The 11,866-nt window shown below is 41.8% G+C and overlaps 2 protein-coding genes across 4 annotated transcripts; one reads left to right on the top strand and one right to left on the bottom strand.

Moving 5' to 3' along the window:
* The first annotated feature begins 17 nt into the window (after positions 1 to 17).
* LOC103979162 (putative F-box/kelch-repeat protein At1g15680) lies at positions 18 to 1,507 on the top strand. Its single transcript, XM_009395216.3, has one exon. It carries the CDS (start codon positions 156 to 158, stop codon positions 1,353 to 1,355), a length of 1,200 nt encoding a protein of 399 aa, XP_009393491.3. The 5' UTR covers positions 18 to 155; the 3' UTR covers positions 1,356 to 1,507.
* A 302-nt stretch (positions 1,508 to 1,809) lies between these two features.
* LOC103979163 (chloride channel protein CLC-c) lies at positions 1,810 to 10,832 on the bottom strand. 3 transcript variants are annotated; one of them, XM_018823917.2, is made up of 8 exons: positions 9,464 to 10,832; positions 9,129 to 9,367; positions 8,107 to 8,307; positions 6,356 to 6,533; positions 5,227 to 5,489; positions 4,524 to 4,793; positions 3,230 to 4,361; positions 1,810 to 2,192 (listed from the first exon to the last, which is right to left on the bottom strand). In XM_018823917.2, exons 2-8 carry the CDS (start codon positions 9,335 to 9,337, stop codon positions 2,103 to 2,105), a joined length of 2,343 nt encoding a protein of 780 aa, XP_018679462.2. In that variant the 5' UTR covers positions 9,338 to 9,367; positions 9,464 to 10,832; the 3' UTR covers positions 1,810 to 2,102. The 3 variants fall into 3 exon arrangements, with proteins under 3 accessions (XP_018679462.2, XP_009393492.2, XP_009393493.2); XM_009395217.3 differs by having other exon boundaries at positions 10,518 to 10,832; XM_009395218.3 differs by having other exon boundaries at positions 10,594 to 10,832.
* Positions 10,833 to 11,866: the final 1,034 nt, after the last annotated feature.

Below are 11,866 nucleotides of genomic sequence, written 5' to 3'. Positions count from 1 at the left end.
GTAGTACCGACGGGGCCGCGATCGTCGCCGTGACAACACGTATCAGCACAGGTGATTCGTGTGTGCCACCTCCCCCGCCGTGTGTTGCCCACCTGTGCCCGTACATTCCCCTTGCTTCCGTTCGATTCGAGAGTTCACTAAGAGTGAACGCCTCAATGTGGGTCTTGGTTTGCGTACAAGCCGAAGCCACACTGTTCCCTCTCCACCCACGCCACTCAGCTTCTTCCCCAAACCAGCACTCCGCGTCTTCTGTTCCTTTCATGCCCTATATATGCTCTTCACCTTCCTCTCTTTCTCTCTCTCTCTCTCTCTCTTTCTCTGTGAAGCCACCCACCATGAGCGACGATGTGTACATGGAGATCCTCGCCAGGCTCCCTTTGAAGCCCTTGTTCAGGTTCAAGTGCGTCTCCAGAGCCTGGCGCCGCCTCATCTCCGACGACTACTTCCTGCGGCGGCTGCCGCTGCTCACCTCCGCCGTGTTCTACCACTGCAACGCCGACGCCAAGGAGGCGAGATTCGCGTGCACCTCCGGCGGTGGCGATCTCCAGGAGTGCGGCCTGGAGTTCTTCCCCTTCCACCGGGACTCCGACATCGTCGACTGCTGCAGCGGCCTTCTGCTCTCCTACTCCAGACTCCGCGCCACGTTCTACGTCGTCAGCCCCATCACCAAGCGGTGGGTGGCGCTGCCGCAGACACTTAAGAGCACCCATCTCGCCGTGCTGGCCTTCGATCCCTGCCACTCCTCGGAGTACAGGGTGATCTCCTTCACCGGCTGGATCGCGCAGGGTTCCGAGCTCGAGGTCTTCTCGTCGGCGACCGGGGACTGGGCACAGCACAGCCTGCACTGGGGGGTCGACTCCGACACCATGACGGCCACGCTACGGTACTTCGCTGGAATCCTCTACGTTGTTGCCTTCCCCAACTACATTGTGGCGATCGACCTCGACGGTATGAGGTGCCGTCGGATCGAGTTGCCGGAGCCCATCAAGCCCGAAGGGAGCATCGACAAGTCCGGCGGTTTTCTCCACTACACCTGCAGCGACGGCGGCCGGCTCAAGGTTTGGATGCTCGAGGACGCCGACGGTGGTGAATGGGTGCTGAAGCACAGCATCGAGGTTGCGACGATCTTGAGACAAGTTCCGGTGAACACGCGTCAGCAGCTGCAACTGTTGGCGCTCCACCCGGAGAGGGAGGTGGTGTACCTGCGGGCGCCGGGGAGGCTCGTGTCGTATGACCTGGAGAAGAAGGAAGCCGAGGTGGTTTGCGAGTTCAGGAAGGAGAAGGAGGGAGTTTACTTGGTGCAGATTTGGCTGTTCCCTTTCTCGGGGCACATGTCGCATTGCTTGGCTCATTGAAGGCAGTAGACATCCAGTAAAAGCTGAAAGAAGAGAATGCAGTAATGTGTCAGTTCATCTCTCACAGATACTTGTAATTTGCTTTGATGATTTCCATTAAAGCTATGCATTCGACAAATTATTTATGAAGAAGGCATGTCCATACTTTTTCACTGCTGCACGTAAAGTTACACAAAATTTATCCCCTGGTCCGACAAAAGACACATTAAAGCCTAAAGCAGTGGTTTAGAGTGAGTACAACAATAAAAAAATATCTTTCCTAAATTGAATGAACATCACAGAGAACAATTGGTACTCGAGAGGAATCCAGATAAGATTGCAAGGCTACCAGCAGCTCATCAATCACAATGGAAAGAAGGAACCATCAAAAGACAGAATCCGGTGTCAAATTGGAGGAAGACACCAGTGTGGGCACGAGATCACATGCGACATGTAGATGCTGGAGTCAACCAAGGAAAAATAAAGAGAAGACCAGATAAATGCCGCATTTCAATGTACTACAGCAGCTTGAAGCGTATTTTGAATGCATTTACTTCTTGAACATATTCTCAAGATGCAGAATGCGGAACACAACGACAATAAGTTTTACATTGAAGTATGAACAGAAAGCAATGTAAACTACTTTCTCCAGTAGCTCGTCACCTATCTCCAACGAAATAATGCAACTAAGATGTTGATGAATCTATAGTGCATCTTACATATCCCAATAATTAACAGAAGGTTGTGGCACATTGATAGTGCCTCGTGCTACCCATGGTGCTTGATACGAGGAAAAAGCCCTAGAATGTGCTCTGGCATGAAATCGTGTCGTGTAAGAATCCCGACAATAGGAGGCCTCTGCAAGCAAAAAACAATCTCTCATGTGAGATAGCTGAAGCTTGTTACAAATTGTTGGAGAAAGCAAACATACAAGAAACAGAAACCAATGTAGGATTCTCAGTTAACAAGCCATATGAATAGACGCATGTAGCACCAACTAAACTAGGTTTTGAGGTGCTCCAAGAGTGCCACATCTTACAACAGAGAACCCATGATACATGAAGTTACATGAACATATTAATAACCAAATAAATTGACAACTAATCATCGCCATATGAACTTCTTAAGCTGGATCATTCAGAACCAGTCAGAGTTAACCATTAGTGGAAGTTGGAAACTACAAACTAGCAGCATAGTTGCATAACAGAAGAAAAGTTTCTATCTGAGCCATTCTGTTCTAAAATCTCTGTCTGTGATTACCAATGCCTATGTAAATTCAACAGGATGCTCATACAAATAAAAAAAGGTGCACCTTTTATTGCCTCATTTTTAGAGGAAAAACAAGGGCATGGTATAGCTGTAATTCACTTCAGAGGCTTTGAATTCCATTGACTTCCATGAAATCAGCATAGTAGTGCTGAATTATGCATCTAGAGTGAACTTGCTAAATTTAAAAGAAATGATTGGTTCATCAATATGCAAGTAATGTGAGTGCGTAAGAAACTTCATTTTAATGTTAAAGAAAGAAAAATACCAGAGAGGATATTCTAATTCTGGTTGGAGAATATCAACATAGTAAAATACTGAATTATGCATCTAGAATGAACATGCTAAATTTAAAAGATATGATTAGTTGATCAATATGCAAGTGATATAAGTGTGTAAGAAACTTCACTTTAATGTTCAAGAAAGAAAATTACCAGAGAGGATATTCTAGTTCTGGTTAAAAGTAGCTCAGTTAACTCATTGAAAAATATCAGCAAAATAAAATACTACAAGAAACTCTTACCAGAGATATAAGCTTGTGGCAATTTGAGGTGCTTAATTATTGCATTCAATTATCTAACTACTGATAATAATATACCTAAAAGTGCACAAGTGGAAGGACTACTCACCCCTGGAGTCTTTGGCACAACACATAGATGCCTCAGTCCGAGCTCTCTGAAAAGAATTGCAGCCTTTGCCAGAGACATGGTCTCCGCCACTGTGTATGGTGATCTATTAGTAATTGGGTGGAGATCAACATACATTTCCATTTCCTCTTCATTGATATCTATTTCCTCCAATTTCACACCCTTACCAGATCCTGCTTTCGCAAAATCATATGCACCAAATCTCTGCAAAACATCTGCTGCCCCGGTTGACACTCTCTCCTTTGTAAATCTCTTTCCCTTGAGCAACACAAGCAGATGTGTCCTTAGTACAAGTCCACACAGTTCTGGTACAACTGAGAAAGGTGGCTCATCAACTACCGGAAATCCATTATGACCTGTCAATCGTATGGCATGAACTATATTTCCCACACTTTCGACCCCAGAGAGGGTAATGAGTGGGCCTGAGACCACATCACTGGCCACCAAGTTTCTCATGTAAGGCTCAGCATGAGCCTCCATGAAAGGGAAACCCTTCATCTTCACCATTTGATCATAAACTCCTTTGTTGAAGCAATCAGCAACAGTTTTGGACACAAGGAGAACAAGCATTACCAAGGGGAGCATCAGAAGATCATTGGTGAGCTCAAGTAGTATGACACAAACTGAGACTGTCATTCTCATAGTTCCTCCAAGAAAGGAAGCTGCGCCAAGGAGGGCAAACAATCCTTTATCTAGTTTAGATAAAGAACCAAGAAAGGTGCCCACTAGACGACCATATGAGGCTCCAGCCAATATGACAGGGATGAAGAGGCCAGAAGGGACGGCAATGCCATAAGTAACAATGCCAAGGCAATAAACTCCAATGAAAAAGATGAAAAGTGTAGAAAGACAGAACTCATTGTCAGTGCCACCACTAAAAAGATTACGAATAGCATCATCATTGGTGTTGAGAAAGAGGGAGGCAAGGTCATTGTACTGGTTTGGAGGACATTGGAAATTCTTATAGTTACCAGAGCGACCAATAGTTGGGCATTGATCATGTGCATCTGGAGGGCATGGGGTGCATTTGGCCAGCCATGGAAGTCCATATGAGCAGCAAGAAGTCAACAGGGAGACAGCAACTGTGAGAAGGATCTTGAATGGAGCTCCTCTCCTGCAATAGGTTAAAGCACCATAATAAATGAAAACTAAAGATTCGGATATTATAGCATTGTGACTATACATGTCAGAAACTATAACGAAATAGAATTTGATATAGCATCCAAACTAGAAACTATAGAAAAGATGAACCAAAAACGAAGAAATCAGAGCATACTCATTGAAGATGCTATATGTGCGAAGTGTCTTGTCAATGAGAAAGTTGTACAGACTTCCAAAAATACCACCAACAATACCAAGAACTATCACTGCGATCAGATCAGGTGTTCCATATGCAGGAACACTGGAGCTGAGGTCAAACATTATCAATCCTCCCTGCCCAAAGAGACCACAGTTTCCACTGCGGCAGAAGTCTATAAAAGTTCTCAATACCACAGCAACTACTGCTGTTGTGAAAAATGTTCTCCAAAGAAGGGCACTTCGCCACCTGAAAACACAAGAACAATGACATTTTTATAATATCATTATAATTTAAGGGATATATTAATCATACTGTAGAATTGCAATACATTATGCCCTTTTCCAAAGTAGAATTTTCTCCAACAGTTAGTGGCAATCTTCCTGCTACACATAACACATATATATAACTGATGCCAAGCTACTATTTTTTGGTATGACTTTTCTGTTAGGATGTGCTCATAAGTTCTACATTGTATTAAGTTACCAATCAAGACATGGGCAAACCATCGAGAGACTTATGACATTGTTTTATTACTTTTTACTATGCCGCTGATATATCATGAACTTCTGCGATTATTAAATAAAAACAATCTCAAATATGAATATCTGAACAACTACCACTTAGCCTTCAACAAATTTTAGTAAAAAATCTTTATATGTGCTTAGAGAAAGAATGATACCAAGATGCTGCTTCTTCAAGGGCAAAGAGGACCCCACCTACTGGGGCTCTAAAGGCAGCTGCCACACCTGCAGCTGCCCCACAGGTTATCAGATCTCGACGATCTCGATCATTCTTGAAGTATCTGAGCCATGTCCATGTTAGACGGTACTTGCGTGATCCACCCTGACCAAGCAGGGAAGCTATGCATGCTCCAGTGTGTACCATAGGCCCCTCCTTACCCAAGACAAATCCAGCAGAAACTCCCCCTATGGAGCCAAATATCTACAGATTAACAAATCAAAATTAATCAGCCATTCTCGGTGAAATAGTGGGGTACTATCAGCTGTTCATTTATTCTTTCTGTAATAAGTTGTTTTAAAACTTTCCAATACAACAGAGATGGTTATTTGTGCTTAAGCATATGAAAATTTCTGAGAAATGACTGCAGCTAGCATTCCTGACAAGCACCTTGATTGGATTTTGATTTAAAATGCAAGACATATAGAGAGCTTGCTGAGGTTTTTACATAGCCTTGATTGCAAAAGATTGAGAAGGATACACATCTATGTAACTGCAGGAAATTCCTAATATAACATGCTTAAGAAATACCAATGACCAGCTACCCATTACTCCTCAAACTTCTCTATATGATTTTTCATGCTGGGTTAGTTAATGATATTAATATTCTTTTATGGTCCATGCAGCCCTCATTCTTAAGATCTTGGTTATTGGAATTTATTTTATAGTCCATGCAGCTCTCTAACTATGCTTAGGATCTTGGTTGCTCTTAATCCAGTCAAAACATCTAAAAGACTGAATTAAAACTCAGATCTATAGTGACCAAATTTTTAGCTCAGTAAATTCGGCCTCAAAGTGAAAAAAATTTGAGCATAGAAGTTATTGTATTAATTTCCCTGGAGATGGTGAGACCAGACTTGATTGGTGATCACAATAATGTGAAAATAATTTACTGAACCTCAAGCCCTACTGTGATTTTCTTCAATAAATCAGGAAGATTGATGGAAGTGATACACATTAGAAAACCTGGATATCAAGTTGCTTCTTGTTGCTATCCAGTTCCATAATTACAGTTGAATGTAGAACAAGAAAAACAAGAAACAGGCCAACAATATCAGGTTAGGTCCTACCTTCACAAAGAGTGTACTAGGAGCCAATATTGAATAAGCATCAACACCATTTAGATAAGCTTTAACTTCAGGAATGCCAGATCCAGCTGCCGCAGGCGCAACATAAGCACATAAGGCAGCAGCTGCTGCTGCCAGAACTAAGTTGCAGCCAGCATATACAACAAATGCTTTGTGATAACTGCACCGAACCAGATAATGATCACTTAAACTTATTCTAGAAAAGTGAGTAGCAGAAAACATCATAGAAGTATTCGGTTTACATTAACATAATAGCTTGGAGCCTTTTTCCTGCAGTATTTTCAGTATGAACTTCTCCTAAATGCAATAATCCAACTGCAGTCTGATTCATCAGAAAATGGTCTACTAACACAAATTCCAAATTCAGTTTTAATCAGAGAAAGATATGCTTAATGAAAGCAATTGCCTCCACAATATATAAACTTGAATTTGTGGAACATTACATAATTTAATTGTTAAATATAGTGAACACTTAAAACCAACTTTCTAATAAGCTATTCTAGGCCTTTTCCCATAATGATCACTCAACATAAACATGGAGCGCATCTTTGTATGTTCTGGAATGATATGCTTTAGACAACTCTTTCTTCAGTGATTTGTAAAAAATTAGCTGATCTCTTCTTCCATAAAATCCTTTTTGGTAATTATTAGAGTAAGGCAAAGCCATTAACAAACGCTAACTCGATACAAGGGAAAGGTAGAAGCCTCCATCATTGTTAATTGCTTTCACTTGTAGGTCCACTAGATCTTCCCAGATTCTAACAATGATAGTAGCCGAACAATTGGTTCAAGCACTGGAGTGATGCATATTTCTATCAAATTATCTCATGTTCATACTAATTACTAGAGCTGTCCATCATCAGCAGTTTCCATAATAGAAAAATTAAAATGACTGCCTATTTGTAAATGTTTGTAATGCACAGCCTAGCTACATTCAATAAAACCATGTCTATTTTAAAACCAGGGTTGATACATGATGTACATAGACAATATCTATATATCCTTGCTAGTTTCTCAATCTTCACATATACTGGCCATGTAACTGAAAAGCATTGCTGCATTCCACTTATGAAAAAGCACAATATCACAAGCAAAATTGTTGCCAAAATATTACTAAGGTGACTAGCAGAGGTGTCCGGGATCCTAGTTTGAAACTATATATATTTCTCTTATCAATACATAATGGTTAGAGTAGTAAAAAAGATGCAATAACTAAACATACTTAATTCAAGTCTTCATTTCTTGATTTACAAAGCAACATGATTAAAAAAAAAAATGCTGCCACCAATTTTGGGGTCTTGCATGTCATTACTTGTTCTGATTTTTTCCAGGTCAAGAATTTGAAATCCTTTTGATATTAAGAATAAAAGACGAGGTGTTTCATGACCAGGAGAATTACTTGGCTAAAATACTTGGGCAGTCATCTTTACAAGCATCCAAACCTAGAACCCACTAAAGTGAAGAGGGGAACCAACCAATCACCCAGGGTCACATTAATTCCTTCTTATGTGATTATGCTTCACAATTTATCCCTCATCATCCTTTCAAACTTTGCATATGCAAGATGGTCAAACTGTCTACTGAAACATAGCTTTCCTATGCTATATGAAACCTCAGGCTGATCTTTCAAAAAAAGTTTACTAATCAGGAACTCAGGTTTCTTACATTTCCTCATCTTTGGATGCATTATAACAATCTGTTGAAGTGGTTTCAATAGATGGTGTAAACGTTACCTATGCTTCAGCATAAGATTACTTGTCAGCAACAACTTAAATCCAGCTATATTCTCCACAGCAAGGTTGTTGAAAAATCCAACTAGCCCAGTGACCAAGCCTATAAGAAGTGCAAGGGTCCACTTAAGAACTACATACTGAAATATCTGAGCTTTTTTCCTTGATCTCCAATCTTCTTTATATAGGTCATTCTCCACAATCCTGCAGAAAGTAGAGAGTTCAAGTATCATTGATAAAATACTCATATACCCTAATTATAATTTGTACAATAAACCAAAATAAACAAAATTCTAACATCTTTTTGAACAATTGTGCAACATTCTAAGATAGACCTGAGATGAATTCAGATCAGTGTGCAACTAGAAGCCTATATTTGGTGAAGAAGCTTTAGTTAAACTCTGAAAGATTTTAACACACTGTGAAATACAATCTGTAGCAACACATTTTTTAATAACACAACAAATGCCATCTTTGTTTAACATCTATCATTTCCTCATGTCAGTAAAGGTTGTTACGTCTCAAACAAGTGAAGGTCTGATCCATAGTAAATTTTCCTTTCTAACTTAGTTGCAGACAAAGAATTTCCTCCAGAAAGTCAATTTATGCTTACAAAGAATTTAAAGCTAGAAAATATATCATACTAAGCATCTATATACAGAGATAGGGAAAGACTGAAATTTTACAGTGTTATATAGCATTTTCCTATCATGTCGTTCAAGGATAGGTTGCCGGGGTGTTCCCCAGGCAACCAGAAGATCAAGTAAGCAAGGTCATAAATGCATAATTCCAAGCGGATAGAGAAACGATATAGATACATCTGCATAGATTTGGTATTGGTCATAAATCCATAATTCCAAGCGGATAGAGAAACAACATAGATAAATCTGCATAGATTTGGTATTAACAGGAAAAATAAAACATTAGACCAACTCTGTTTATCTGATGGTTTAATTCTCAGCCTCAGAATTGCATGCAGCTTAAAGAAATAAAATGCGAGAAGTTACCACAGGGGATGCCCTTACTCATAGTCCAAACTCTCGATGGGGCAGACGTTGGCGCCAACGACGGCAAGCTGCGACGTGGTATTCATGGTGCGCCGCCTGAGGAGGGGCTCCCTCATGCCCGCCTCCTTGTCATCGAAGAAGTTTGACCCATTCCTCTTCATCTCCCTCGGCGCTGCCGCCTCGTCCACGGTACTCTCGATGTCCTCACCGCCCTCGCTGTGATCCATCTCTGCTTAGCTTCGTCAACTTTACATGACCTGCTTCGTAACAACAGATCAGAGAAGGAAACCATCTGAAAACACCGTCCAATAAATAGCTTATCGTCGTTTCATCTGCGAGATCTAATTAATTACAAGGATATCTTCTTAATGCGTGCAATCTTTAACGATAAGAACCGACTGCACTTGTGTTCGACGGTGTTGCTTGCAGTGTGGATGAGCCCACGGAAGCGCGAAAGCTTTTAGTGATCGTCGAGAAATCAGGGCCGTCCAATTGAAAAGATGGACGGCGACGTTGCTCCGTTTCGTTAGCTGCCAAGGCGTTACGTTGGTGCACGCGTCGACAACGGCCCAGGAGTTCGAGGAACAAAATTACCCGCATCTCTGACCTTCCCAGGAAGCGCACCGGTGGTCCCACGTCGGCTGCTCTCTCTCCAATGAGAAGGCTGGTATGAACGAGGATAGCGAGCAGCCACGTAACTATTAATCATTCCTTTAACCTCCTGTAATTAGCCAATAAGTAACGACAGGTGGATAAACCTCATTTAATCCATGAAGAGACCTCCCCAGTAAATATTTTTCCTGCATCAGAGTATCACCTGAGGCGCAATTGGAACAATCGTGATGCTTATCACCCTATAATTACATGTGATTGAGAACAGATACAGTCTATGGTTTATTTTATTTTAGGTGGCCACGTGCAATGATAAAGCTAAGGAAAGGACAATTCAATTGTTGGAAGAGGTTTCAAGGCACAGATATAGTTTCCAATGCCCACCACCGCAACAGCTTGCAGACTTCATTGGACGTTCTACTTAACTAACATTCGAAGCTAATCTTTCCTGTCAACATGCGACAAGCACGACCTTTCATGGTTATGCATTGAAGCCCGAATGCATAGGCCTTCGAATACATCGATTGAACTCCAAGCGAGAATGGGATGCGCAACCGACACCGATTCCAATGCCATGGCGTGTGTGATCGTCACAGCCATGTATACCGTACGAAGACCTTGTACGATTAGGTCCGTCTGTTAACATCCCTAATAGGGATGTTCTCGTACGCATCAATGCCGAATGAGACGGGGAACGAGACAAGTCCAGTCCCGTTGCTTGGCCTGCTCCCAGTCACTATTCTTGGAAAGGGGTAAAAAATTGCTTGGAAAGAAAAGGAGGAGAAGAATCGAAACCTTTTGAGCCGATCGGTCTTGGATGCCGATGATGTAGGTTGGAATCGATAAAGCAGAGGAGCGATGAAGGGATTACCTCGAGGGGAATCAAAAGCGATCAGGAGAGATTTCCGGCTCTCCGCATCGATCGACGAGCACCCAAAAGGAGGAGGAGGAAGGAAGAAGAACGGAATCCAATCAAACCCGTTTTTGGGGCTCCTTTTCCGCGAGGACGGAAGAAGCGGAGCCGGGTCGTGTTCGTGGGAAGGAAAGCGACGGAGAGCGGAGACAGATTTGGGAGTTGGCGAGGAAGAGACGCGGTAAACGAGGAGCGGTCTTCCCCCACTTTATATAGCCGCCTTACGGTTTCGGTCTCGGTTTTTGTGGGGTAAGAAAATAATTATTACATGAAATAGGAACTTAACTGTTGAGATCTGGAATTACCAACCGTGGACGTCTGATCACGATCGAACGGTCTCGATGATAAAGCGACGCTTGGTTGTCATCACTGTATGCTCGCATGACATCGTGTGGGAGAATGCTTGCGGACCGACCAGCTCATTTGGCACGAATCGTTTTGGGCTATAGATGGGCCAATTGTGGTTGTGATTCATGTTGGATTCCACGTGTTGATATATGATTGGATAACTTGTGTTTTGAACTATAAAGTGGGTATTGGATCCTTTTGAACTAATTAGGATCTTCTAACGATACAGATCAATCGGGATTTAGAATAAGATTTTGATACGTAATGGACAAGTCACGTCATGTCTTCTAACTCTTTAATTGATATAGATTAATAGGTGATAGTGAGTTTGATGATATCAGCATGGACCCATTCACTCAACTGACAACTTGCTGCCACCTAAATGATAACGTGGGCAGAAGAACCCATATGTCTCCCCTTTCATAGTGGCGAACGACAGGGTAGCGATCTTCCACCCTTGAATAATTGTAGTTTTCGAAAAAATGGTATAAGTCGATTGTTGGAAGCACTAACCCATAGCGACAAATCATATTTGCTCCCTTCTTTGGTAGCCTAGTGCGTAGGCCATCATCACGCATTTATCTCATGCGTTAGCATTAACAAATGATACTCTTGTAATTGTCCTTCGTTGACGACATAGTGAATAGGCCCATACTTGTCAGTTATCAGTCTCCTTCTATCGACTACCTAGGCATAAAAGTCAATCCCCAAGGCCCGAAGAAGGGAATCAGAGTCAAGACTTCTATTGTTCATACCCCTACTATTCGCACTCGCAGTTATACAATACCATCGGAGATTAGGTCAGATTTTTTTGATGTTGATTGCTTGTGTAGGATAACTATACTTTATTGTTATAATGTCATAAAAATTTACTTTATTATTA

Source organism: Musa acuminata, chromosome BXJ2-3, assembly GCF_036884655.1.
Source record: "Musa acuminata AAA Group cultivar baxijiao chromosome BXJ2-3, Cavendish_Baxijiao_AAA, whole genome shotgun sequence".
Lineage (NCBI taxonomy): Eukaryota > Viridiplantae > Streptophyta > Magnoliopsida > Zingiberales > Musaceae > Musa > Musa acuminata.
This window is presented reverse-complemented; position numbering and strand designations above follow the sequence as displayed.

Excerpts from the sequence above, each read along its gene's own strand:
- LOC103979162 (XM_009395216.3), top strand. The coding sequence starts at position 156 with ATGTGGGTCTTGGTTTGCGTACAAGCCGAAGCCACACTGTTCCCTCTC.
- LOC103979163 (XM_018823917.2), bottom strand. The coding sequence starts at position 9,337 with ATGGATCACAGCGAGGGCGGTGAGGACATCGAGAGTACCGTGGACGAG. Across the intron at positions 5,490-6,355 it reads CTAGTACACTCTTTGTGAAG|ATATTTGGCTCCATAGGGGG; the intron begins GTAGGACCTAAC and ends GTTAATCTGTAG. Across the intron at positions 4,362-4,523 it reads ACATATAGCATCTTCAATGA|GAGAGGAGCTCCATTCAAGA; the intron begins GTATGCTCTGAT and ends AACCTATTGCAG.